We start from the raw sequence: 24,871 nt of genomic DNA on the forward strand, positions 1-24,871 counted from the left end.
TGTTAGCTCCTCCTCCTGTGTTCCATTTCAGTTGGTGACACCACCATTCACCAAGTCACCCAAACTAGAAATATCAACATTATCCTGAACTTCTCCCTTTCCCTTATTCCCCACATCTAACAAGTACCGCCAATTTTTAATCCTAATTATAACCTAAATCTGTCTTCCCTTCACCCCCTTACTGGTGCTCCAGTCCAGGCCCTTAGGAGCTCTCACCATGCTACTCACCATGCACAGCCTCCATCCCTGTGCACCTGAGTTCTGTCCTCAAGACTCCAGTGTGATCAATCTAAAACACAAACTGACCAGTCCAGTCCCCTGCAGCTCTTCATCGTTCACCTGGTTCCTTTTAAGGAACCTGGTTAAATTCCAGGTTCCTTAAAAGGGCATTGGTATATAATGAGTCTTTCTTTGAATGGATCCTGCCCACATCTCCAACTCCATTTCTGGGTCTCACTTCCCTGAAATATATTCTCTAGCAACACCAAAAAGCTTATTATTCCACACATAGCATGTTGTTTCTTACTATTGTACCTTACTGGACTAATCACCTCCCTCATCTAACGAAAATCTAGTTTTCCTTTAAAATTTAGCTGAGGCATCACTACCACAAGTATCTCTCCCTAAGTACCTCCCACCTCCCACCCCAGACTTGGAGATGCACAGGGAAGTATTTAGAGGTGAAATGTTATGATGTCTGCAACTTACATTTTTAGAGAGAGTGAGAAGGATGAAGTAAATGTGGCAACATTTTAATGAACAGCTAAGAATCTAAGTGAAACGTATTCAGGTGTTCATTATACTATCCTGCCACTTTTCTATAGATTTAAAATTTTTCAACATAAAGTTGGAAAAAATAATATTACATATGCAGCTCTACCAAAAATACACTCTACTACTGCACAACAATACTGTTGTAAATATTATTATTATTTTTTTTTTTGGAGTATAATTGCTTTACAATGGTGTGTTAGTTTGTGCTTTATAACAAAGTGAATCAGCTATACGTATACATATATCCCCATATCTCCTCCCTCTTGCGTCTCCCTCCCACCCTCCCTATCCCACCCCTCTAGGTGGTCACAAAGCACTGAGCTGATCTCCCTGTGCTATGGGGCTGCTTCCCACTAGCTATCTATTTTACATTAGGTAGTGTATATATGTCCATTATTTATGAATTCCTTGCTCCCACTCACCTATCACTGAGGTCAAGGACTGTTTTTTTAAATTAATTGTGGTATTCTCAGGACCTAGCAGAGTAGGCTTTCAATCACTATTTGTTGAAGCAACGAATGACAGTGCCAAGTCAGAAATAAGCCTAAACACACAATTCTCAACAAACCAGTAAGTGCTTTAATGTCTACAATGTGCAAAGCATTTTCCTGGGTGCTCTGCCAGTGCAAGGGAATATAAGTCAAGGTCACTGAAAAATCCCACTAACTAGGACTGGGCTGAAACAACAAGGAAGGAAAGACAGAAATGTAGCTGGGAGGGATGATGAGAAATAAAACGAAGAGAGTTAGGATTATGCAGAGATGTGAAGTTAAGAAGTTAGGAACTAAGTCCTCAAAGATCAGGCGTGTAGTTTCTGAGGTAGGAAGAGATTCTTCAAGATGCCATCCTTTTCATTTCCTACAAAACAGTAGGCTGAGTAAATACAGATGCCCTCTCCCACTAAAACCACGTAGAAATGCTATACAGAACATATTCAAAACAACATCACCAGCACTAACAAAAATTTAAGGGCAAGGACAGAATAGTAAACTTTGGCCTGGTGCCATGATGGTCCAGAGGTGGCTACAGGCACTGGAGGCTTCTAGGAAGAGAAAGTGGTTTTGTTCCATCACAACATAAATGAGACCTGAAGCTGAAATCCCAGAAGCACCTGAAGAAAGAGTCAGTAGAAAAACTCACCCACCAGTAAGATTAGCAACAAGGAGGGTTTATTCTAGATGAGAAGAAATGTTTCCCGTGACAAACATAAACCCCTGGCCTTTACTACACACTGGTGTAGATTATAAAGTTATATAAATAATGTAAAGCAGCCAAGAATTAGTCCCCAAATTGGTCCATGACCAGTGAAACTGTGGGGCACCAAACAGAAAAAAACACTTGCATAATATAGGATATATTAAGCCTTAGTGAAGATGAGCTCATAATAAAAGATTACAAGTCACATAAGGAAACCATCTGCCCTAAGGAAAATCACCAGACATAGAAAACAAGGAGGTTGGCACCTCGAGAACTTGAGATAACAGTAAAGTTGAAGAAAACTGCAAGATAACGATTTAGAATGTTTAAAAACATGAAAGAAAAGACAAAAATAAAGCCATAAGGGAAGAACATAATGATCTGCAAAAACAAAGATGGGTGAAAGAACCTAAGGGACACCACTGAACAGATCATCATATGCACTGTGGGAGTTCCAGAAGAAGAAGAAAGAGAGAATGGGGTACAAAGAATATTTGAGGAAATAATGGCTGAAAACTTTCCAAGTTTGATGAAAACCCAAGTTCTATGAACTCCAAGAGGATGAATTAAGAGAGATATGCACATAAATATACTTATAACCAAACTGTTGTAAGACAAAGGCAAATAGAAAATCTTGAAAACAGCAAGAGAGAAGAGACTTGTCGTGTACTTATCATTCCTCAATAAAATTAACAGTTGGTTTCTCCTCAGAGACCATGGAGGCCAGAAGACAGTGGAATGACATGAAGTGACAGAAAAAACTATAAACCAAGAATTGTATATCCAATAAAACTGTCCTTCAGAAATGAGGCAGAAATTAACACATTTCTAGATAAACGAAAACTAGGGAGGCTCATTACTAGACTGGCCCTACAAGAAATGCTAAAGGAAATCCTTCATGTTGAAAAGAAAGGATACTAGACAGTAACTCAAAGGCATATGAAGAAATAAAGATCTCCAGTAAATGTAACTAAATAGGAAAATATTAAAGTCAGAACTAACATTTTTTGGTTTGCACCTCCACTTTTTATTTCCTACATAATTTAAAAGACTAAAGCATAAGAATAATTATAAATCTATATTACTGGGCACATACGATAGAAAGATGTAACATATCACAATAACATAAAAGAGGAGACTGAGCTGCACAGAAGCAGAGTTTTGCATGCTACTAAAGTTAGGATGGTATCAATTCAAACTAGACTGTTATAAATTTAGAATGTTAAATATAATCCCTATGGTAACCACAAAGAACTATCTAAAAAATATACACAAAGGGAAATGAGAAGGGAGTCAAAATGGTTCACCATGAAAAAATCAACTAAACACAAAAGAATACAGTAGTGGAGAAAATGAGGGACAAAAAAACATGCAAGACATACAAAAAAAATCAAATGGCAGAAATCCTTCTTTATCAGTAATTACATTAAATATAAGTGGATTAAACTCTCCATCAAAAGGCAGAGGTTGGTGCAATGGATTAAAAAATGATTTATTAACTATATGCTGTCTTCAAGAGAATCACTTTACAACCAAAGAAACAAACAGGTTGAAAGTGAAAAAATGGTCAAAGGTATTCCATGCAAATGGTAACTAAAAGAGAGCTGAGGGGTTATGCTAGTATCAGACAAAATAGACTTTAAGTCAAAAACTGTTACAAGAGACAAGGGAGGACATTATATGCAGCTAAACAGGTCAATTTATCAAGAAAAATAACAATTATAAATATATGTGCACCGAACAACAAAATCCCAAAATATATGAGGCAAACACTGACAGAATTGAAGGGAGAAATAGAGAGTTCTACAATAACATTTAGAGGCTTCAATACAAGACATTCGATAATGGACAGAACATCCAGACAGAAGATCTGTAGGGAAATAGAGGATTTAAAGAACACTATAAACCAACTAGACCTAATAAGACATATAAAGACACTCTAGCCAACAAGAGTAGAAGATACATTTTCCTCAAGTACACATGGGACGTTCTCCAAGATAGGCTATATGTTGGGCCACAAAACAAGTCTCTTTTTTTTTTTTTGTGGTACGCAGGCCTCTCACTGTTGTGGCCTCTCCCGTTGCGGAGCACAGGCTCCAGACACGCAGACTCAGCAGCCATGGCTCACAGGCCCAGCTGCTCTGCGGCATGTGGGATCTTCCCGGACTGGGTTACGAACCCGTGTCCCCTGCATCGGCAGGCAGACTCTCAACCACTGCGCCACCAGGGAAGCCCTCAATACATTTTTAAGTATTAAGTTGATACAAAATATTTTCTCCAATCACAGTGGAATGAAGCTAGAAGTAAAAGCACAGAAGGAAAACTGGAAAACACACATATGTGGAAATTAAACAACACATTCTTAACCAATGGGTCAAGGAAGAAATTACCAAAATAAAAGTTAGAAAGTATTTTGAGACAAATGAAAATAAAACATACCAAAATTTATGACAGTGCTCAGAGGGAGATATGCACCTATAAATGTGTACATTAAAAAAGAAGAAAGCTTTCAAAATAATAACCTAAACTATACCTTGAGGAAATAGAAAAAAAAGTAAACACTAAATCTAGCTAGTATAAAGAGGAAAATAATAAAGATTGAAGTAGAGATCAATGAAACACAGGATAGCAAAACATATATACACACACACACACACACACACACACACATATAATATCAACAAAGCCAAAAATTGGTTCTTTGAAAAGATGAACAGAATTGACAAATATTTAGTTAGACTAACAAAGGAAAAAAAAAGGAGAGAAGACATAAATAACTAAAATAAGAAATGAAAGTAGGAGCATTATTATCGACCTTACAAAAATTATTTTTAAAAAGATTATAAGAGAATACTATAAATAATTGTACACCAACAAATTAGATAACTTAGATGAAATGGATAAATTCCAAAAACATACAAATTACCTAAATGACTCAGAAATCGAAAATCACAACAGACTTATACTAAGCAAAGAGACTGAATCAGTAATAAAAACCTCTCAACAAATAAAAGTCCAGGACGAGATGGCTTCATTGGTGAATTCTACCAAACATTTAAATTAAAATGAACACCAATCCTTCCCAAATTCTTCCAAAAAACAGAAGAGAAAGGAATACTTCATAACTCATTCTATGAGGCCAACTCTAATACCAAAGCCAGGCAGACATCACAAGAAAAGAAAATTACAGACCAATACCCTTATGTATATAGATGCAGAATCTCAACAAACTACTAGCAAACTGAATTCAACATCATATTAAAAGGACTGTACTGACCAAGTAGGATTTATCTTAACACAAAAGTGGTTCAATAGAAGAAAATTAATCAATGTAATATATAACGTTAACAGAACATAGGAAAAAAACCTATATGATCTCAACTGATACAGAAAAGGCATGTGAAAAAATCCAACATCTTTTCTTGAATAAACATCCAGAAACCTAGGAGTAGAAGGGAACTTTCTCAACATGATAAAGGGCATTTATGAAAACCCCACAGCTAACATCACACTCAATGGTGAAAGACAGAAAGCTTCTCATACACATACACATACACACACATACACACACACACACACATTTTTGGTAGAAAAGTAGTCTATTTTTCAGTTTGCTTCTTTTATTTACAGTAGACTCTGAATAGCAGGTAAAGCAAATATTCTTTCATAATGCACGTGAGGTAAGTTTCAAAAGAGGTTAATAAGACCAAGATTTGCAAGGGCAGAAGGAAACATTCACTGAAGCCCATTTCCTAGTTGAGTATTATTTCTACAACTCCTACTAAAAAGCAATCAAAACCTAAGGTCATTGGGAACCTAGCCTCTTTTAGAAAATACACTCAAGAAAACACACTAAAACTCTCTACCGCCACCGAATTCAGACACAAAATGCAAACATCTGATTTACTTGATAGGTGATATTCTTCACTTGGTAAGGGTTATAAGACTTCTGCAAGTTCTGCAAAACTCCTTGAAGTAAACCTTGTTGGTACCCTGTAGGTACAACACATAAGTATTTTCCCATCATATGCTGCAGTCCTTGCAGTAATAATAGCCATATTTCTGCTCTGAGAACTGGAAACAGAGGTTATTCAACATAGAAGTTCTAGCCAGGGCAATTAAATAATAAAAAGATATAAAAGACATCCAATGGAGAAAAATAAGTAAAACTATATCATTCACAGATGACATGATTTTATATATACATGTATATATATATGACTCCAAAGAATCTGTAAGAAAGCTACTAAAGCTAATAAATCAATTCAGAAGAATTTCAGGATACAAGATTGACACAATGGCTTTATGATACACATAAAGCCATTGTGTGTATATACACCCATAATAAACTATTCTATTTACAAAAGCATCTGAAAGAATAGTGACAAATAAATTTCACCAAAAAGATGAAATATCTGTACAATGAGAACTGTGAAATATTGCTGAAAGAAAATAAAGACCTAAATAAACAGAAAGATATGCTGTTCGTGAACTGGAAGACTTCATATTGTTAATATATCAATACTACCCAAAGCAATCTACATATTTAATGCAATCCATATCAACACGCCACATTCATTTATGTATTGGGATGGTCAAAAGGTTTGTTCGGTTGTTTTCCGAAAGATGGCTCTAGTAGCACTTAGTTGTCTTTAACTTCATTTGAAACAATTTTGTTAGGTTGTATGTGACAGCTGTCATATCAGCTTGCATTTAAAAAAAGACTTACCAGGGCTTCCCTGGTGGCACAGTGGTTGAGAGTCCGCCTGCCGATGCAGGGGACACGGGTTCGTGCCCCGGTCCGGGAAGATCCCACATGCCGCGGAGCGGCTGGGCCCATGAGCCATGGCCGCTGAGCCTGCACGTCCGGAGCCTGTGCTCCGCAACGGAAGAGGCCACAACAGTGAGAGGCCCGTGTACCGCAAAAAAAAAAAAAAAAAAAAAAAAAGACTTACCAAACTGGTGAATTTTTGTGTAGTCATTTTAATATTGAAGATGGAAGAGAAAACCAATATTTTCAGCCTATTATGCTTTATTATTTCAAGAAAGGTAAAAATGCAACTGAAACGCAAAAAAAGATTTGTGCAGCGTATGGAGAAGGTGCTGTGACTGAACATGTCAAAAGTGGTTTGCGAAGTTTCATGCTGGAGATTTCTCGCTGGACAATGCTCTTTGGTCGGGTGGACCAGCTGAAGTTGATAGAGATCAAATCGAGACATTAATTGAGAACAATCAACATTATACCAGGCAAAATATAGCCAACACACTCAAATATCCAAATCAAGCGCTGAAAATCATCTGCACCAGCTTGGTTATGTGAATTGCTTTAATGTTTGGGTTCCACATAAGTGAAGCAAAAAAACCTTCTTGACTGTATTTCCATATGCGATTCTCTACTTAAACGTAATGAAAACATTGTTTTTAAAACAAATTGTGACAGGCAATGAAAAGTGGATACTGTACAATAATGTGGAATGGAAGAAATCGTGGGGCAAGTGAAATGAACCACCACCAACTACAACAAAGACCGGTCTTCATCCAAAGAAGGTGATGTTGTGTATATGGTGGGATTGGAAGGGAGTCCTCTATGATGAGCTCCTTCCAGAAAACCAAATGATTAATTCCAACAAGTACTGCTTCCAATTAGACCAACTGAAAGCAGCATTCGACAAAAAGTGTCCAGAGTTAGTCAACAGAAAATGTATAATTTTCCATCAGGATAATGCAAGACTGCATGTTTCTTTGATGACCAGGCAAAAATTGTTACATCTTGGCTGGGAAGTTCTGATTCATCTGTCATACTCACCAGACATTGCACCTTCAGATTTCCATTTATTTTCATCTTTACAAAATTCTGTTAATGGAAAAAATTTCAATTCCCTGTAAAAGGCACCTGGAACAGTTCTTTGCTCAAAAAAGATTAAAAGTTTTGGGAAGACGGAATTATGAAGTTGCCTGAAAAATGGTAGAAGGTAGTGGAACAAAACAGTGAATATTTTGTTCAATAAAGTTCTTGGTGAAAATGAAAAATGTGTCTTTTATTTTTATTTAAAAACAGAAGGAACTTTTTGGCCAACCCAACAGAAATGGAAAAGCCAATCCTAAAATTCATATGGAATTGCAAAGAGCCATGAATAGCCAAAACAGTCTTAGGAAAGATGAACAAGATTGGATGACTTACATTTCCTGATTTAAAAACTTACTACAAAGCTACAATAATCAAAATAGCATGGTACTGGCATAAAGACAGGCATATACGCCAATGGAACAGAATTTAGAGTTTAGAAACACACCCTATGTACCTATGGCAAATTGATTTCAACAAGGATGTCGTTTATTCAATGGGGAATCAATATTCTCTTCAACAAGTGGTGGTAGGACAACTGGATTTCCATATGCAAAAGTGTGAGTTTGGACTCCTACCGCTGGATGTGGTAATGGATTCTTAGATACAGCACCAAAAGCACAAGCAACAATAGAAAAAATCAACTGGACCTCATCGAAATTAAAAACTTTTGTGCATCAAAGAATATTATCAAGAAAGTGAAATGAAAAAAATACAGAATTGGAGAAAATATTTGTAAATCATATAATTTATAAGGGTTTACTGTCCGGAATACATAAAGAACTCCTACAACTCAACAAACGAATTTTTTAAAATGGGCCAAAAACTTGAATAGATATTTCTCCAAAGAAAATATACAAATGGCCAATATGCACATAAAAAGATGTTTGGTGTCTCCTCAAAAGGTTAAATGTAGAATTATCAGATGACCTAGCAATTCCACTACTAGGTATATGCCCAAAAGAACTGAAAAGAGGGACTCAAACAAATATTTATGTGCCAATGTTCATTGCAGAATTATTCAGAATAGCCTAAAGATGGAAACAATCCAAGTTAAGTGTCCATCAACAGATGACTAGATGGTATATCACACAACAGATCCTTATTCAGCCCCAAAAAAGGAATGAAGTACTGACACATGCTAAAACATGGAGGAACCTTGAAAATATTATGCTAAGTGAAAGAAGCCAGACACAAAAGTCCACATACTGTATGATTCCATTTTTATAATATATCCGGAAAAGGCAAATCTACAGAGACAAAAACTGGATTAGTGGTTCCAGGGAATAGGGGAGGGGAGAGTTGGGAGGTGTGGGGTTTCTTTCTGGGGTGATGGATATAATCTAGAATTAGACAGTGGTGACAGATGCACAAAACCTACTGACTTGTACACTTTGAGAGGGTGAACTTTGTGGTATGTGAATTCTATCTCAATAAAACTGTCATTATAAAAACCATTTCCAAGCTAGATATAGGCTGTCACTATGCCCCTCTTCCCATAAGATAATAATGACACATGCTCAACCATTTATTTAAAACTCAACCTTTTGGGTAATTCCCGGTGGCCTGGTGGTTACAACTCTGCCCTTTCAGTGCTGAGGGCCTGAGTTGGATCCCTGGTCAGGGAACTAAGATCCCGCAAGCTGTGCGGCATGGCAAGCAAGCAAGCAAATAAATAAATAAATAGTAGTTTTCATTAAAAGAAAAAAAACAAAAAAAACAACCTTTTAATTACAAAAGAGTCTCACTCCATCGGAGGTTCTTCAAAGACACACTGAAAATCACTGCTTTAGATGAAACTTCCATTTGGACAGATATATCAACAAACACTGAGCCTCTAAAGGGAAAAGAGCTCAATCTCCCCACATTGAAGTTATCCACAAGAAAAGAAGTTCCATGAAGTGTTACAGGACCAGTAAAAATATAAACACATTAGTGATTTTCATTACATCAACAAAAACAACATCAAAACCTTATATAAGTACAGTAAAGGGTAAGTTGCACAATGATAAAATATTTTTAACATAAATATTAAGAAATGTAGGGCTTCCCTGGTGGCACAGTGGTTGAGAGCCCGCCTGCTGATGCAGGGGACACGGGTTCGTGCCCTGGTCCGGGAAGATCCCACATGCCGCGGAGCGGCTGGGCCCGTGAGCCATGGCCACTGAGCCTGCGCGTCCGGAGCCTGTGCTCCGCAACAGGAGAGGCCACAACAGTGAGAGGCTCGCGTACCGCAAAAAAAAAAAAAAAAAAAAAAAAAAAAAGAAATGTAAGAAGTTTCTTTAACCTCAGGGTCAATCCCATTACCATTCGCTTTTCTATATTCTGGGTGTGAAGAGATATTTGAATATAATAAGATACACTTCCACACAATAACAGGACAAAATCTTCATTTAAGCATTTCAAATTCATGACAAGAATTAGCAAACCTGAGCTCTGGTCTCAGATCTAGCAGCTGTGCCCTTGGATAAGGCAGTTAACTCCTTCCAGCTTCATCTTTATTATTTGCAAAATAGAAATTTCTAAGACTACAAATTGTGCTCTTTACTCATGTTAGAGAAAGGCAGAATGATACTGCAAGTCAAATTAGGAAGCAAGGACTCTCTACTGACTATAGGATAAGTTTTACAGATCTTAAGGTTCTCTCTTCAAAATGTTCATAGCCAGTATCTAAACAAGTCTTTAAAAGTTTGGAGATCAGTGGAAAATAATAATGTATTTTCTTTGTCTTTTATTTTCTAAAAATGTCATCCCCTTTGGAAAGCTGTCTAATAGGAAAAAACTTTGATTAATCACTTTCCTTCTGTTCTGATAAAGAATGGTAGAGTGGAAACCATAAAACTCCTAGAGGAGAACATAGGCAGAACACTCTGACATAAACTGTAGCAGTGGTTTTTTGGATCTGTCTCCTAAAGCAAAGGAAATAAAAGCAAAAATAAACAAATGGGATCTAATTAAACTTAAAAGCTTTTGAGCAGCAAAGGAAACCATCAACAAAATGAAAAGGTAACCTACTGAATGGGAGAAAATATTTACAAATGATATGACTGATAAGGGGTTAATATCCAAAATATATAAACAGCTCATACAACTTAATATCAAAAAAACCAACCTGATTAAAAAATTGGCAGAAGACCTCAATAGACATTATTCCAAAGAAGACATACAGATGGCTAACAGGCACATGAAAAGATGCTCAATATTGTTAATCATCAGAGAATGCAAATTAAAACCACAATGAGCTATCACCACACACCTGTCAGAATGGCTATCATCAAAAAGAACAAAAAGAACAATGTTGGTGATGATGTGGAGAAAAGGGCACTGTTGTACACTACTGGTGGGAATGTAAATTGGTGCAGCCACTACGGAAAACAGTATGGAGGTTTCTCAAAAAACTAAAAACCATATGACCCAGCAATTCTACTCCTGGGTATATATATCCCCCCCCCCAAAAAAACCAAAACACTAATTCAAAAAGATACATGATGTACCCTAACATTCATAGCAGCATTATTTACAATAGCCAAGATATGGAGGCAACCTAAGTGTCTGTCAACAGATGAATGGATAAAGAATATGTGGTATACATATATGTACAATTCTACTCATCCATAAAAAAGAATGAAATTTTGCCATTTGCAACAACATGGATGGACTTGGATGTATTATGCTAAGTGAAATAAGTCAGAGAAAGATAAATACTATACGACATCATTTATTTGTGGAATCTAAAAACTACAACAAACTAGTGAATATAACAAAAAGAAACAGTGTTACAGGTATAGAGAACTAGTGGTTACCAGTGGGGAGAGGGAAGCAGGGAGTGGTAAAATAGGGGTAAGGGATTAAAAGGTACAAACTACTAAGTATAAAATAAATAAGCTACAAGGATATACTGTAAACACAGGGAATATAGGCAATATTTTATAACTATAAATGGAGTATAACTTTTAAAATTTGTGAATCACTATGTTGTTCACCTGTAAGTTACATAATATTGTACATTAACTATATCTCAATTAAAAAAATAAAAAGAATGGTGGAGTCGATTCTAGTATGGTAAGAAAATTATCACCTTTCTACTGACCAACTGTGGATCCACTTATAATTTCTCATTGTACCATGTGCTAAGCAGTAAAATTTTTTCCTTACATATCAGAGCTTCCAAGTTGACAACTGGTAGACTGAAAATTAAACTTAAATTTCACAAAGTTTCTTCTGTCTGTGTACTTTCTTTCAAGTATTAATTATCACAGATTTCTAAAAATGCAGTAAATCATCCAGGTAAAGATACTTATAGGCTTTGAAGAAATCATATTCCATCACTGGGATAACATTCATATTGCTTTCGGTGAAACTTTTGGTAATCTTATTGCTTTACTGAAGTTGGTCCCTCAGTTAAAATTATGTTAAAAGTATTACTAAGTCAGAGCATGAAAATATGGCTTTCTTAAATATACAAAAAGTGAATTCTTTTTATTAAGAAAACAGTGAACACATTTAGCTGATAAAATTATTTAAGAAAATTTGTGAACTCCCTTTTAAAAAAATACCAAAATGCAATACCAACATCAAAGCATTTTTTTCTTGTTATGTGTCCAGTTTGAGGTCAGTACTTTAATCGAAATTACTTTAAATCCAATCAGAGGGACTCAAGCTAATTCAGTTTGAAAGCTGGAGGAAAAATTAAACCTTATCATTCTTAACAGGAATTGGCGGTCGTAGTGGGGAAGCCAGTATAATCTATTTCTATTAAAACACTAATAACATTAGCAAAACTCTCTTAAGATGAAACCAGCACTATTTTTTTAAACACCGAGTCAATAAACATTAGAATACACTATTAATTATTAGCAGAACCAGATACATATTCGTAAAGTTATACCTCTCCTACACTACATCAACCTTCAAAGCAGCACAACTATTCTGAATTGTCCAATCCCAGACAAAGTAATTTATTTTTCTAGACTCTTAAAAATAGTACTAGTTCAAATTATCAGTATTGGTTTAAGGCCTCCCCATCTCCAAAAGCAGATCTTCCTAAGGTCCACTGCAAGAGTATGAATCCTTAAAAGTACCAAGTTAAATAACTGACTAGCTTTTAAAAATTTTTTCTCAATGACTTAAATGGTTCTCTTGCAATGTGATTGGGCTCAGCCTTACAAAAAATATAATTTATTGGCCATTTACTTAGAATTACAATAACAGAATTAAAAAACTAAGGGCACTGTGTTGCTCAATATCCATCCCTCCCTTTTTTCCCCCCAGGTACCTATTTTTACAGATAAGACAAGGATCTGACAAGGATGAGAATGATGAAGTGATTTGTCTAAAGTCGTATAAGTCACCAACAATGGAGAAGGCACTAATGCTTGGCTCTTCTGCCTTTTAGTCATTCTTTCTGCTTTCCGACCTCACCCCTCCCAGCAACTCAGTAAAAATTTAGCAGCATGAAGAGTATTTACCAGCTGTTGGAAATTGTCAACTTCATAATTTCTTTATGAAATGACTACAAGGACAGGAAAATAAGCACTCAGGAATATTAAAATTCTGTTTGGACTCAAACACTATTTTCCTCAAATATAATGAAAATGTGCATTCTTCTCTTCTATTTTGAACTAACTGATGACTTGTTCCACTCCAAGTAACGTTTTTGGCATAGAACACATGGTGCCAAAAACGTTTAGCCAGACTTGCTCAGCACTAGAATCACTCATTAAAATATTCTGCTTCCTCCTTCATCTATCTCAACTTGCCTACTTGAGCCACCAGTGGCTACTGGCCTCTACGGGTGACTAACTGCATGTAGCAACAATCATAACTTTTACTAGCATAAACAGCTTAATCAAAACGGAAGCACACACATAGAGTGATATCCTGGGAAAGATAAAAACTATGAAGTCCCTGCCCACTACTACTAAGTAATCTAAAACAAATATTTCAATAATAACCACTCAATTTGCCTGTGACTTTCTATGTACTAGTTAATATACTTCAGTGTCTAATTCTTTTCCTTTCTGTCGCCCCTTGATGCCCTCACAAGATGCTACCATCTTTACATAATTATCTGCAGAAGTGAAATTGCTTCTGCCCAAAATAAGTCTATGGTACCACTGAATTAGCTGAAAATATTTCGGTTAACCATTCACCCAATGAAAAACGTACCACACAGCAAATGTTATTCTCTGGGCTGTTAATCTCACACAGTTTTACTTCTCACCATGCAGAGCATCACAAAAGATGTTCTCTAACATTAACCACACATGGAGATTTCTCATATCTCTTCAACTATGGTGTCCATCACATCAAGAAAAAAAAGGTGCTACATAAACACAGTTAAATGAAATTTGCATTTACTCTTAGACTAGATATCCCCCCAAAAAGATCTGAAATATTGAAATCAAAATGAATGAACCTACAGAAGGGTAAACTCTTAGTAGCAGTTTTCAATGTACTATGTGTGAAAAGGGATGGAAAGGCATCACTCCAAATTAGACAAACAACGATCCAAATACATTTCTTTATCAAGCTTCCTTGACAGTACCTAAAAATAGTAAGTCGTCTCCAATCAATAAATTTAACACTGCTAAAACCAAAAAAAGTTGAATATCAAGTTAACGCAGAAACAGTTAAAATACTAATAGCCTAGTGACACTTGGAAAGAAGTTTTGCACTACTCTCAGAAACATCAGTGGTTCTCAACCAGGGGTGACTTTGCCTCCCAAAATACATTCTTTGGTCACCACAACTAGGAAGGGGTGCTATTGGCATCTGGTGCATAGAGGCCAGAGATGCTGCTACACATGCTACATTGCAAAAGTCAGCCTCTGCAATGAACAATTACCTAGTCCAAAATGTCAATTGCCCCAAGGCTGAGAAACCCTAAGAAATGTAATCCACAGCCGAAAAAAAAAAAAAAGAAATTTATTTTTTTATTTACTTATTTGGTAAATGTTGGTGGAGTGGAAGATCCATTCTGAGTAGTACTAAAAAGACTACAAAACAATAAAAAGGTCATTTTGGAGGATTATTCCAAAGGAATATGATTTATTTAGAGAAAGTAGTCTATATAAAGCAATATCATTTAAAAAAAATGGTCACACTGTTCTAAACAGGGATTTACTATAGTTTCATAAAGCAAAAATTTTAAAGAAAATTTTCTTTCCATCAGTCCTAACAAATCCAATGAGGATACAAGTTTGAAACCAGGACCCTGAACAGTGATTGCATTCTCCAATAGTTACGTGATTAATCTAGCCACTACAAACGCTAAAGCTGTAAAATATATATATACAAACACAAGAAAAAGGCAAACCCTCCAGAAACTTAAAAAAAAAATTCCCAAACCTTTTAAATTCATGCCTTCTGCTCAGTCTATAAGAATTTGGCTTTTAAAGCTCATCAAAAGCAGTTTCTGAGAACCAGAGGTTAAAAAAAGAAAAAAACCAAGGAATGTAAAAGTCAGGAAAGTATTTGTCAGATTAGTGTCAGAGACCTTTGTGAGGATGACACCTTTATCCTCTGCAATACATATCCCTAAAGCAGTTCACTTGGCTTCAGAATTATAGCTGCTGAAGGTAATTTGGAACATTTTTACCTTTTTTGTACATCATTGTCAACTGTTGACTGTGAACTTGCTCTGTGCAGATTACCATGTTAGGACAACTTCCAATACTGCTTCAATGATTACAACCATATCTTCTTCTTCCTCTCATTTACCAAGATTTTTTACCAAATGAGAGTTTTAAAAATGTTTTAATAAAGAGTCTGAACACTATAAACTCTCAGAAGTACTAAAACAGCCCTGACTGGGACTTCCCTGGTGGTCCGGCGATTAAGACTCTGTGCTCCCAATGCAGGGAGCCAAGGTTCAATCCCTGGTCAGGGAACTAAGATCCCACATGCCGTGACTAAGAGATCCCACGTGCTGCAACTAAGACCTGGCACAACCAAAGAAATAAATTAATATATTTTTAAAATAAATTAAAAAATAAAATAGCCCTGACAACAAAAACTTTATTTGGGGTACAACTTTTAGAATTTCTCTTAAAACATATCAATAATCAGTGCTGTTTTTAAAATTCAACTATAATCCTCAGCAAAATGCCTGACTTAACATTATTATTTTCATATTAATAGTAATTGCCGGGCTTCCCTGGTGGCGCAGTGGGTAAGAATCCGCCTGCCAATGCAGGGGACACGGGTTTAAGCCCTGGTCCGGGAAGATCCCATGTGCCACGGAGCAACTAAGCCCGTGCGCCACAACTACTGAGCCTGCGCTCTAGAGCCTGTGATCCACAGCTACTGAAGCCGGCACTCCTAGAGCCCGTGCTCCACAACAAGAGAAGCCACCGCAATGAGAAGCCCGTGCACCTCAACGAAGAGTAGCCCCTGCTCGCGGCAACTAGAGAAAGCCCGCATGCAGCAACAAAGACCCAACACAGCCAAAAATAAATCAAAAATTTAAAAATTAAAGAAAAATAAAATCCCCATTAAAAAAATAGTAATTGCCAGTTTAAAACCTGAAAGTAATCAACCCTAACTGAGCACCTCTGCCTAGGAGAAATAAAAATCATCTCTCAAAATTGTAGTCAAGAATATTAGGGTTTTCAAAAAAGCAACCTCAAATGCATGTATTTATGAATTGAAATACTCCTTCAACCTAACACCCTGCTTAAGAGATTTGTTTTCTGCTATTCTTTTAAACTGCTCTGGACTTCATCAATAGGCCCAGCTGTTAAATTCAGGAGCAATGACAACAAATGCCTGGGCAAACAAGTGCTGAGAGTTAGGGCCTTTCTTTAGAATAATCAGAGCTAGTTGACACAAGAGGGCCATACCAAATGCCCTTTCAAAATTCCATTAAGAAGCTGGACAAAAATAAAATAAACAAACACATTTATACATCTTAAAGCAAATTATAATTCTACCCCTCAGTGGACCCTGCTTCATTGAAAAATAAAAAATCCAACAACTTTGAAAAACAGTGAGATAGCGTTACAGGTTTCTGCAGATGAGAAATGATCCTCACTAATCAAGTGCAAAGTGGGAAAAACTGGTTCCATTACCCAGAGATCACCAGGTACCTGATAAACCTTTTAGGCAGACAGACTTTAAGAACCAAGTATCATTGTAAATAAGCCTGTAGAACTACATGTGCTTTTACTTCCCTGATTTAACTTATGCAATTTTAAGCTAGTAAATTTTTAATTTAAATACGTATTTTTGAACCATACCCCCTTCTCTTTAAAGATGATTTTTCTTAGACCCAGAGAGCACCATCTGAATCTTATCTACAATGTTGGCAGATTGGTCTCTCTAAATATCTCTGTCTGTCTTATTTTTCCAAAATCAAAAAATTTTTACTTTTGTGTTAGCACTCTTAAGTTAGGGCAAGTAACTGTTAACAGCTTGATTTGAAGTGAACATGCACACAGGTAAGAGACAATGTCCTTTACAGCATCTACAAATCTCAATAAAAAGTGACAATGAAGCAAACTCTTGCCCATCTTGGGTCCAGGATCATTAATAAAATTCAAAATCTAGGCTAATAGTCTCATAGCTCTTACCTTTCTCTTTTCAGTATACCACCCACCCTCTTTTCTTTCGAACATGACTCTAAATGTTTTCAATATATTTTAACTTCACATTTCAAGATGAGCTTTGAGCTATAATTTATGTACTACTCTTTAAGCTAGGAACCACACTCACAGAACAGTTTTTCATTAATCTCATCAAAAAACCTCAAGTTTCATCTCAACTTAAACTGAAGTAATAAACATTTTATTCATGGAAAACAACCTACATCCTTTTACAGGAAACAAATACTGCTACATAAAATTACAGAAATAGACACCCCCCAAAAAAACAATTTTATGGATGCTAAAACTAATCTCAAAATTTCGGAGAAAAAAATCCATCATAAAGTTATAATAATTCCTATGGTCTTCCAGCTACAAATGCTCATTTAAAAAATTATTTTGCACCCAAGCAAACAGTCCTGAAAAACCCAACAAATATAAGCCAGCTTTATGTTCCCTTTCCCTCTATTCTAAGACTTCAATTTCCACCTTTTATGGAAAGGAAATAAACAACCAGCTTCCTGTTCAATCACTAGCTTACTGGCCAGTCTTCTACACATCACACAACACAACCTGCCTCCTCCTTTACTTCCCTCAAATGTCTCATCTTAATTTAAACTTGTTGAAATATGAGACCGTTTTACCACACTAATGCTTTCCTATGAAATTTATCTTACTTCAACAATTAGAATGCAAGAAATGTCAAGATGTCATAGATTACTTCTCACTCCTAAAATATTTAAATTAGATTATTTATGTAGTGAAGACTTAGCACCTATGAAAGTGAAAATTTGATTCTCAGTTAAAAATACTGAAATGTATGGGAAATGGTTTAATATTCTGTTCTTACTATTGTATACAACTAGAAAAAGAGCCTCCCACATTACTCCCCTTTCTATTCCATTACATGAAAATGTAAAATGGCTATCAATAAAAAGGATTAACTTTTTAAAAAAACTAAATATTACTTTAACCCTATACTTTCCTTTAAAAATGGGATGCCTTAGAAAAACTAAGTTAGACAAATCCTTTTGTGCTTGGATGAACAACAGGAAAGCAAAGCCTCCAGGCCTTTGGGGAGGAACCTTGTCCCCACAGCCAGCTCTGATGTGCCTGGGAGATAAGGCTCCATAGTGACACTTAAGGAAAGGCCTGTTCACATTTGAATTTCTGCATTCCTCAAGAACAATTCATGGCAATAACTAACTTTGCAGAAGAGCTACATGAAAGCTTCGGCCAATGAATGAGGGTCATCTGCTCTTTATCACAAGGGTAAACCTCATCCTGGCCAGTTTCTAACCTTTTAACCCTGTGAATTCCTAATTTACACATGAATAATGGAATTCTTGCCTAGAGTGCAACTTTCAGCTTCTAGTTCCTAAGTTTAGAAACCAAGACTTGATTGCCTGTGTTAAAAATCTAAAACTTGCACAGATTAAAGTTTTAGATTTCCAGGTGCAGATCTACTTATTACACTTCAGAACTAAAAGATATGTTTGCTGACAAAATCCTTGACCAGAAAATAAAAAGAACATACCTGCACCCTGCTGCTTTCACTAACTAGGAGAGAACTAACCTTTTAAAAAAAACCCACAAAAACAGAATGTCCACTTAATGCCTATTCTCTTCCTGTTTAATACGTATAACATCTTACCCTGAACACAGAATAAAGTCATCTGAGACGACAATGTCATTGGACATTGCCGTCTCAGATATCAGAACTAACTTGGTGAATTTCAAATCTCTAAGAAATTTCATTTCTAAAGAAAAATCTAAACCCACTATGCATTTCTTATTTTAAATCTACAATACTGAATGCAATTTCCTAGCAAAGCACCTCCTCCAAGTTAAATAAAATGTGTGCATATGAAAAATGTGGTTCCTATAACTAACATACTATAGTTGATATTTAACAGCAAAGCAATGTTCTACATAGTTTAACTGGAAAGTTTTTGATACTTAAAATATGAATACTTCACCACAAAAGCCTTCAAAATGATTCACATCTAATAAAATATTTGTCATTAATAATTTTTATAAAGATACAAAATCTAACGCTACTCAAAAAGCCAATATTAACATTGTTTCACTATTACTATGTTAATACTGTTCAGACTTTATTTATGAAAACTGAAAGCTCTGTGTATTTTCAAAGTATTTCTGAGTGCCTTAGAATTGTCAGGCTTCTAAGGAGGTCCTGGAAATACCGTGTGGTCATGACAAATGCTTCATCTTTCAAAGCCCATCTGCCCCCCTCCACCTTTCCATCCTGCCCCTCTCCTCTCTGGCAAGGTAATACAAGTTACAGTTCCTGGATATGAAAACACAATATTCCACAAACCCAAAAAGGTAGAAAAATTACAACTCTATAGAACAATTTTACATTAGACAAAAATTAAATGAACAGGACATAAGCATAAAAAGCACACTATCCTGAAAACAATACTGTACTGAAAAACCACTACTCAACAACAACACAAAAAGATGATTATTGGCCAATGATCACAGCAAAAAAAAAAGGAGTTTATCAGACACTCTCTCAGGTTTATACTATTCTGGGGGAGGGGGACTAGAATTGGAAACCTCTACTTTTCTGACATTTTTCAATACAAAAATATATTTGCTTGCAATTTATTTTCCACTATTAATTATTATTGTACAAATAAAATATATTACTGAAATGAGGATGGCATGAATATGGCCATGGACTGTTACAATAAAGTCACCTAGGAAACCCCCACCAATAGCTGAATTTCAACTGTGGAGACCCTGAAGAAACTATTTCTTAAAGATTATGACTTTATCTCAAGAGCTCCCTCCTCCTATTGTTCATCTCGTAAATGATCAATTTGTAGGTATAGTGCAAAATCTATCTTTTGTGGATTAACAAAAGCTTGTAGCTAGGATGCCTGTAAAACTATTTTTAAAATACAGTTGTGCTGTGTTTTGTTTTGTCTTAAGATTTACATTGTCTTTTGTAATCTTGAGTGTGGGGTATTTGATCACCTGAAGAGGTGGAAAGCCTCAGTGAAAACAAGGAGTTCTCTAACTATCCTAGGCCCCTGTTTACACTCAACAGTTACCAGGGCAACCACCAAGCAGTGGGTCACTTGAACAAATGGTTGATCTGACTGGGTTGTTAATACAAAGGAAATCATTAGACAGCAAACTTTATGACAACTGGAAAAAAGTGGGCAGATCTGGTTTAAGTCCATTAGGCATAATATGGAAATGGCCTTAATCTCTTTCTCTCCCAGCAGGAAAAGCCTAGGAATACTTCAAAGGCTTGAGAGTTACTGACCAATGCCCTCTCTTTCAATTAAAAAGCAACATGGGTGATCTTAAAGCAGTCAGAGAAATGGAAGCTTGGGCTATACGAAAGATTTAGCACTTAAGGGCCATCTACGAAGCAGAAAAAGTTGCTTGTGATTTTCAAAATTTAATTACTAATTTACAAAAATGAGATTTTAGAACAACTTTTGTTGTGTTGGTCAAACTTTTCATCCAACTTTGTTCACAGTTTGAAACAAATTTATACAAAGCCACCTCTACAGGTTTTGGTGTTCTAAACCTAATGGGACTTCTGTTCTAAATCACTCATTCGAATTTAGATATTTTTTTCCTCAGATTTTTCTGCATGCCTTAGTTAGCATCAACTACTGTCTCCAGGAAAATTCTTAATGTTTGTGTGATTTTTCAGGTTAGCATGCTAATGAATTGAGAAGTCATCAAAATGTAGCAGTGAAAAACGTCAAACAACCAAGAACTTAAACACTTACTTGATAAGGTCAGATGAGCTTTTTGACTAAGAATGGCTCCATGTTTGTTCATGGCCAAGCACTGATAAAATCCTTCATCAGACTGCTCTCCTCGCTTGCCTTCCACCTCACTGATGTATAAAGAGCCATTGGACAGAACCTGGATCCGCTTATTTTCAGACACTTTTGCTCCATTTTTCAACCAAGTGACCTTAATAGGAACTTCTCCATGAGCCTGGCAATCTAAAACGACTGGGTCCTTTCTTGTGACAGTTATATCCTGTGGCTCTTTGATAAAGAACAGTTCGCTAAAGCACCATACTCCTACAAGGAAAAGGGGGGAAAGGCATACCCAGAATTATAAGTGTAAAATCATTTCTTAACACACAATTGTAAAACACATATTCAGAGTGTAATGAGACAAAGTTTAACAAACCATATTAATTAACTTACAAACACCTTAATAAACCAATTTAAGTTTCAGCTAACCTCAACAAATCAGAGAAATCTTTTTACAACATCTTATACTAAAAAGCATAGGGAAGATTTCAATAACTTTTACCCCTTTTAAGAATTCTGTCCTCAAGTACCTTGCTAGAGTTTCAAAATCATCAGGAAAACTCTTGAGCACAAGCTGTTTGCTTACTTTTACAAGCTTGTCAAAAAGATCTTGAACAGAGTAAGTCGTAAAAGTCTAATTTTACAAGAAATCATTAGCAAAATTCCGACTCTGTGAACAAGCAAGTTTATTTCCTTGTCCCTTGAAGAGTTTTTGAAACCCCTGGTACCTACTCCTTTGGGAAGTGCGTTTATCTTTTGTGACAGATGACAAGTTTGCACTTTTATATCTGCCCTTTTATAGCAAGGACTCTCGTCTCTGCTCCTTGAAAGAGACCCATTTACTTAATTTCTGCAGAGTATGGTAGGTATTTAAAAGACAAACATTTGACTTTGAAAAGTTGCTAACTCTTGCTGCTTGTACTCAGTGGGTGATCGGATTAGGAAACTTCTATTTCATTTTTTTTAGAACTACCAACTGTTGGAAAAAAATGTGTGACTAATTGGTCCTTACTGTCTAACAGGGATGGGAGATTGCTTAATCAACCAATACACATTTTTATCAGAGCAGAGTAAAGGCTTTATGCTAGGCATACACATCGTCCCGGGTCCCCATCAGGAAAAAGCATCCGATGACCAACAAATACCCTGTCACCTCCTGCATTTAGCGCAAAGGTTAGCTTAAGTCTTGCATATTGATTGGGGCCGAGTAGAGTATGAGGGGTTTAGGGGCGGAGGGCATTTCATCTTCCTTCTGATTGTCTTGAATTCATGATCCCCGGGACTGATCTCTGTTTCTCATCAAGGCAGGTCCTCCAAACCTCACACACTAGTCACGCTCCCACGCCCTGGCTGCCGACTTCTCCTAATGGATGCCCAGGGCGACACGAGCGACCCTAATAGCCCCGCGCAGCGAGGACCACTCCGGAAGGCGCCCATTGTGTTTCCGAGTCACATCTGACTTTGATTCTTTTCTCTTGCTAATAGAAAACTAACTCCTCCAGGACACAAACAAACAAAACAAAAAACCCACGGAAGTCTGGGGTTTGTAACTTGTAAACAAATAAAACAACCAATTCTTAACACCTCTTCTCCCCGCGCACCCCGCACCCCGCATCCACTTTACAATTTTTAACTCTTTAAGAATAAAGCAACACGTCAAAAAGAGAAAAATTAGTTCATCCAAGTTTGCTCAAGGCTAGCCTGGAGTTTGGAGGGATCTTCAGATTTGCACATATCTCAGGCCCTGCCCCCAAATCCCTAGCTGTTAGAAATAAACCCTACTTAGATACCTTCCTTCTCAGCTTCGGGACTCTTCTCCCTCCCCTCCGGGGCACAAATGGGCCACAAAACTTCCACTCCTCTTCTCTTTCCAATTCCACCCCTCCCGTCTCCTCCTCGTTCGATCCGGATCCGGGAAAGTGGGGGCACTTAGGGGTCTGACCTCGGCGCTGAGTTCACCTATTCTCTCCCCCGCCCTAAAACGTGGGGAAGCCCCCACTGCAAACAGGGGAAGCCGCGCGGAAACGCGGCGCCCCCTGCGCCGCGAGGCTGCCACTAAGGAAACAATATAAATAAAGCCACGTGCGGCCGCGGCGGCCCCGGCTGGAGGGCGGGCTGCGCGGAGCCCAGGCTGGCCCCGAAGGCGAGTACGCGGCCGGAGCGCGGACAATGGCGCGAGGAGAAAGGGGCGAGAGTGGACGGCGGGCGCCGGCCCGCAGCGCGCGGCCGGGGGAGCGCAGCGGGGAGGGGCGGGCGCTGCGAGAGGCGCCCACGGCCACCCGCGCCCCCGCAGAGCCCGCCGGTACCTCGCGCTCCAGCGGCAGCTCCCGACTAGCTGCTGGGAGGGGGCAGAGACTGGGGGTCAGCGCCCCCGCGAAGGACCCGCCGCCCCCCCCAACACACACACACCCGGTTGCCTCCTTCCCCTGCCCACGCGCGCTCTCTCACGCCCCACCGGCACAGAAGAAAGCGCGCCCACCTGGAACGGGGCCGAGGACCGGCAGGAGCAGGAGCGCGCCGAGCAGCATCCCTGGCGGCCGCGGCCGGGCGAGGGGTCGCAGGGAAGGCGCCATTCAGCAGGGTTGGGTGGGCATGCTCCCCGGCCGCCCCGCAGCCGCTGTCCGCCTGCCGACTCCCTCCTCCGGGCGCTCTCCGCGCAGCGGCTGGACGCGCGCAGCCTGGGCTTCCCGCTCGGGCACCGGCGTGGCGTGGCACGGCGCGGCCGGCGGCTGGTCTCTTCGGGCGCGGCAAGACCGGCGCACGGACACCCGCTCGCAGGAGGCGGGGGGCGCGAGCGTCCGGCCCGGGGGCGGAGTGAGGCGGCGGCTGGAGAGGGCGGGGGCGGTGGAGTGGACAGCGCCGCCGCTGCCGGCCTCGGGACTACTTTCTACATCTGGCCCCTGGTCTGGGGACCGCGAGGTCGGCGCGGCCGCGGAGGGAGACGCTGAGAGGGGGCCCAGTGGCGGCCGGGTCGCGGCCCCGGGGGGAGGGGGCGGGCCCGCCGGACAATGCACCTGGGGGTCAAGCCCCGGCTGAGGGTCTCCGGCCCGCTTCCCCACCCCCTCTGGCTCCCCTCCCCGCCCCCCCCCCTCGCCGTCGAGGACAGAGCCACAAAGGCCGAGCCGCCTGGCCCGGCCTGGCCTGCCCCCGGGCCCCTCTTCCCCCCACCACCCGCCCCAGACCACTCCCCTCCACCCCCGGGCTTGTTTAGGATTCGGGGAAGGAGGAGGCGGGGTGAGGGAGGGATGGTGTTGAGAGACGTGAAAAGGCCGGAGACTTCTCCCCTGATGGCCCCTGCCCATCCCCCTCCTTCGCTCACACGCCGAGGCCCTGTGGAGGGAAAACTATTTCCCACTTCGGAGATTTGTCAGCTACACTGGAGGCATCTCCGGGAGATAAGCCCCGACATTTGGAGACGGTTTCTGTCCTCCCTGCCCCCGTGAGATGCAGCCCTGGCTTAAATAAAAACATCTCTGAAGAGTGACCTGAAATGAACAATTACCGTTTGGGGAGACGTTTTGTTATCTCTTTCTCAACCTAAAGTTCTTTAATTCGTGAGAGCTGTGCACATAAAAGGCCCTGTGCTGAGAGTTGAGGCCAGATGAGATTTCTAGATTCTCCGAGCTGGGTCTAGGGGACTAGGCGTTGATACT

General features: G+C 38.8%; 1 protein-coding gene across 1 annotated transcript in view; it reads right to left on the bottom strand.

Annotated features, from left to right (window-relative positions):
* Positions 1–23,791, bottom strand: part of PRTG (protogenin) — a gene marked incomplete at both ends in the record, with an annotated part of 128,126 nt that extends 104,335 nt beyond the window's left edge. The window contains 2 exons of the mRNA XM_082648982.1: positions 21,180–21,482; positions 23,698–23,791. Coding sequence (XP_082505108.1) covers positions 21,180–21,482; positions 23,698–23,791 — 397 coding nt within the window. The remainder of the gene's footprint in view (positions 1–21,179; positions 21,483–23,697) is intronic.
* Positions 23,792–24,871: the final 1,080 nt, after the last annotated feature.

This window comes from Grampus griseus, assembly GCF_964374135.1.
Source record: "Grampus griseus genome assembly, chromosome: 2".
Lineage (NCBI taxonomy): Eukaryota > Metazoa > Chordata > Mammalia > Artiodactyla > Delphinidae > Grampus > Grampus griseus.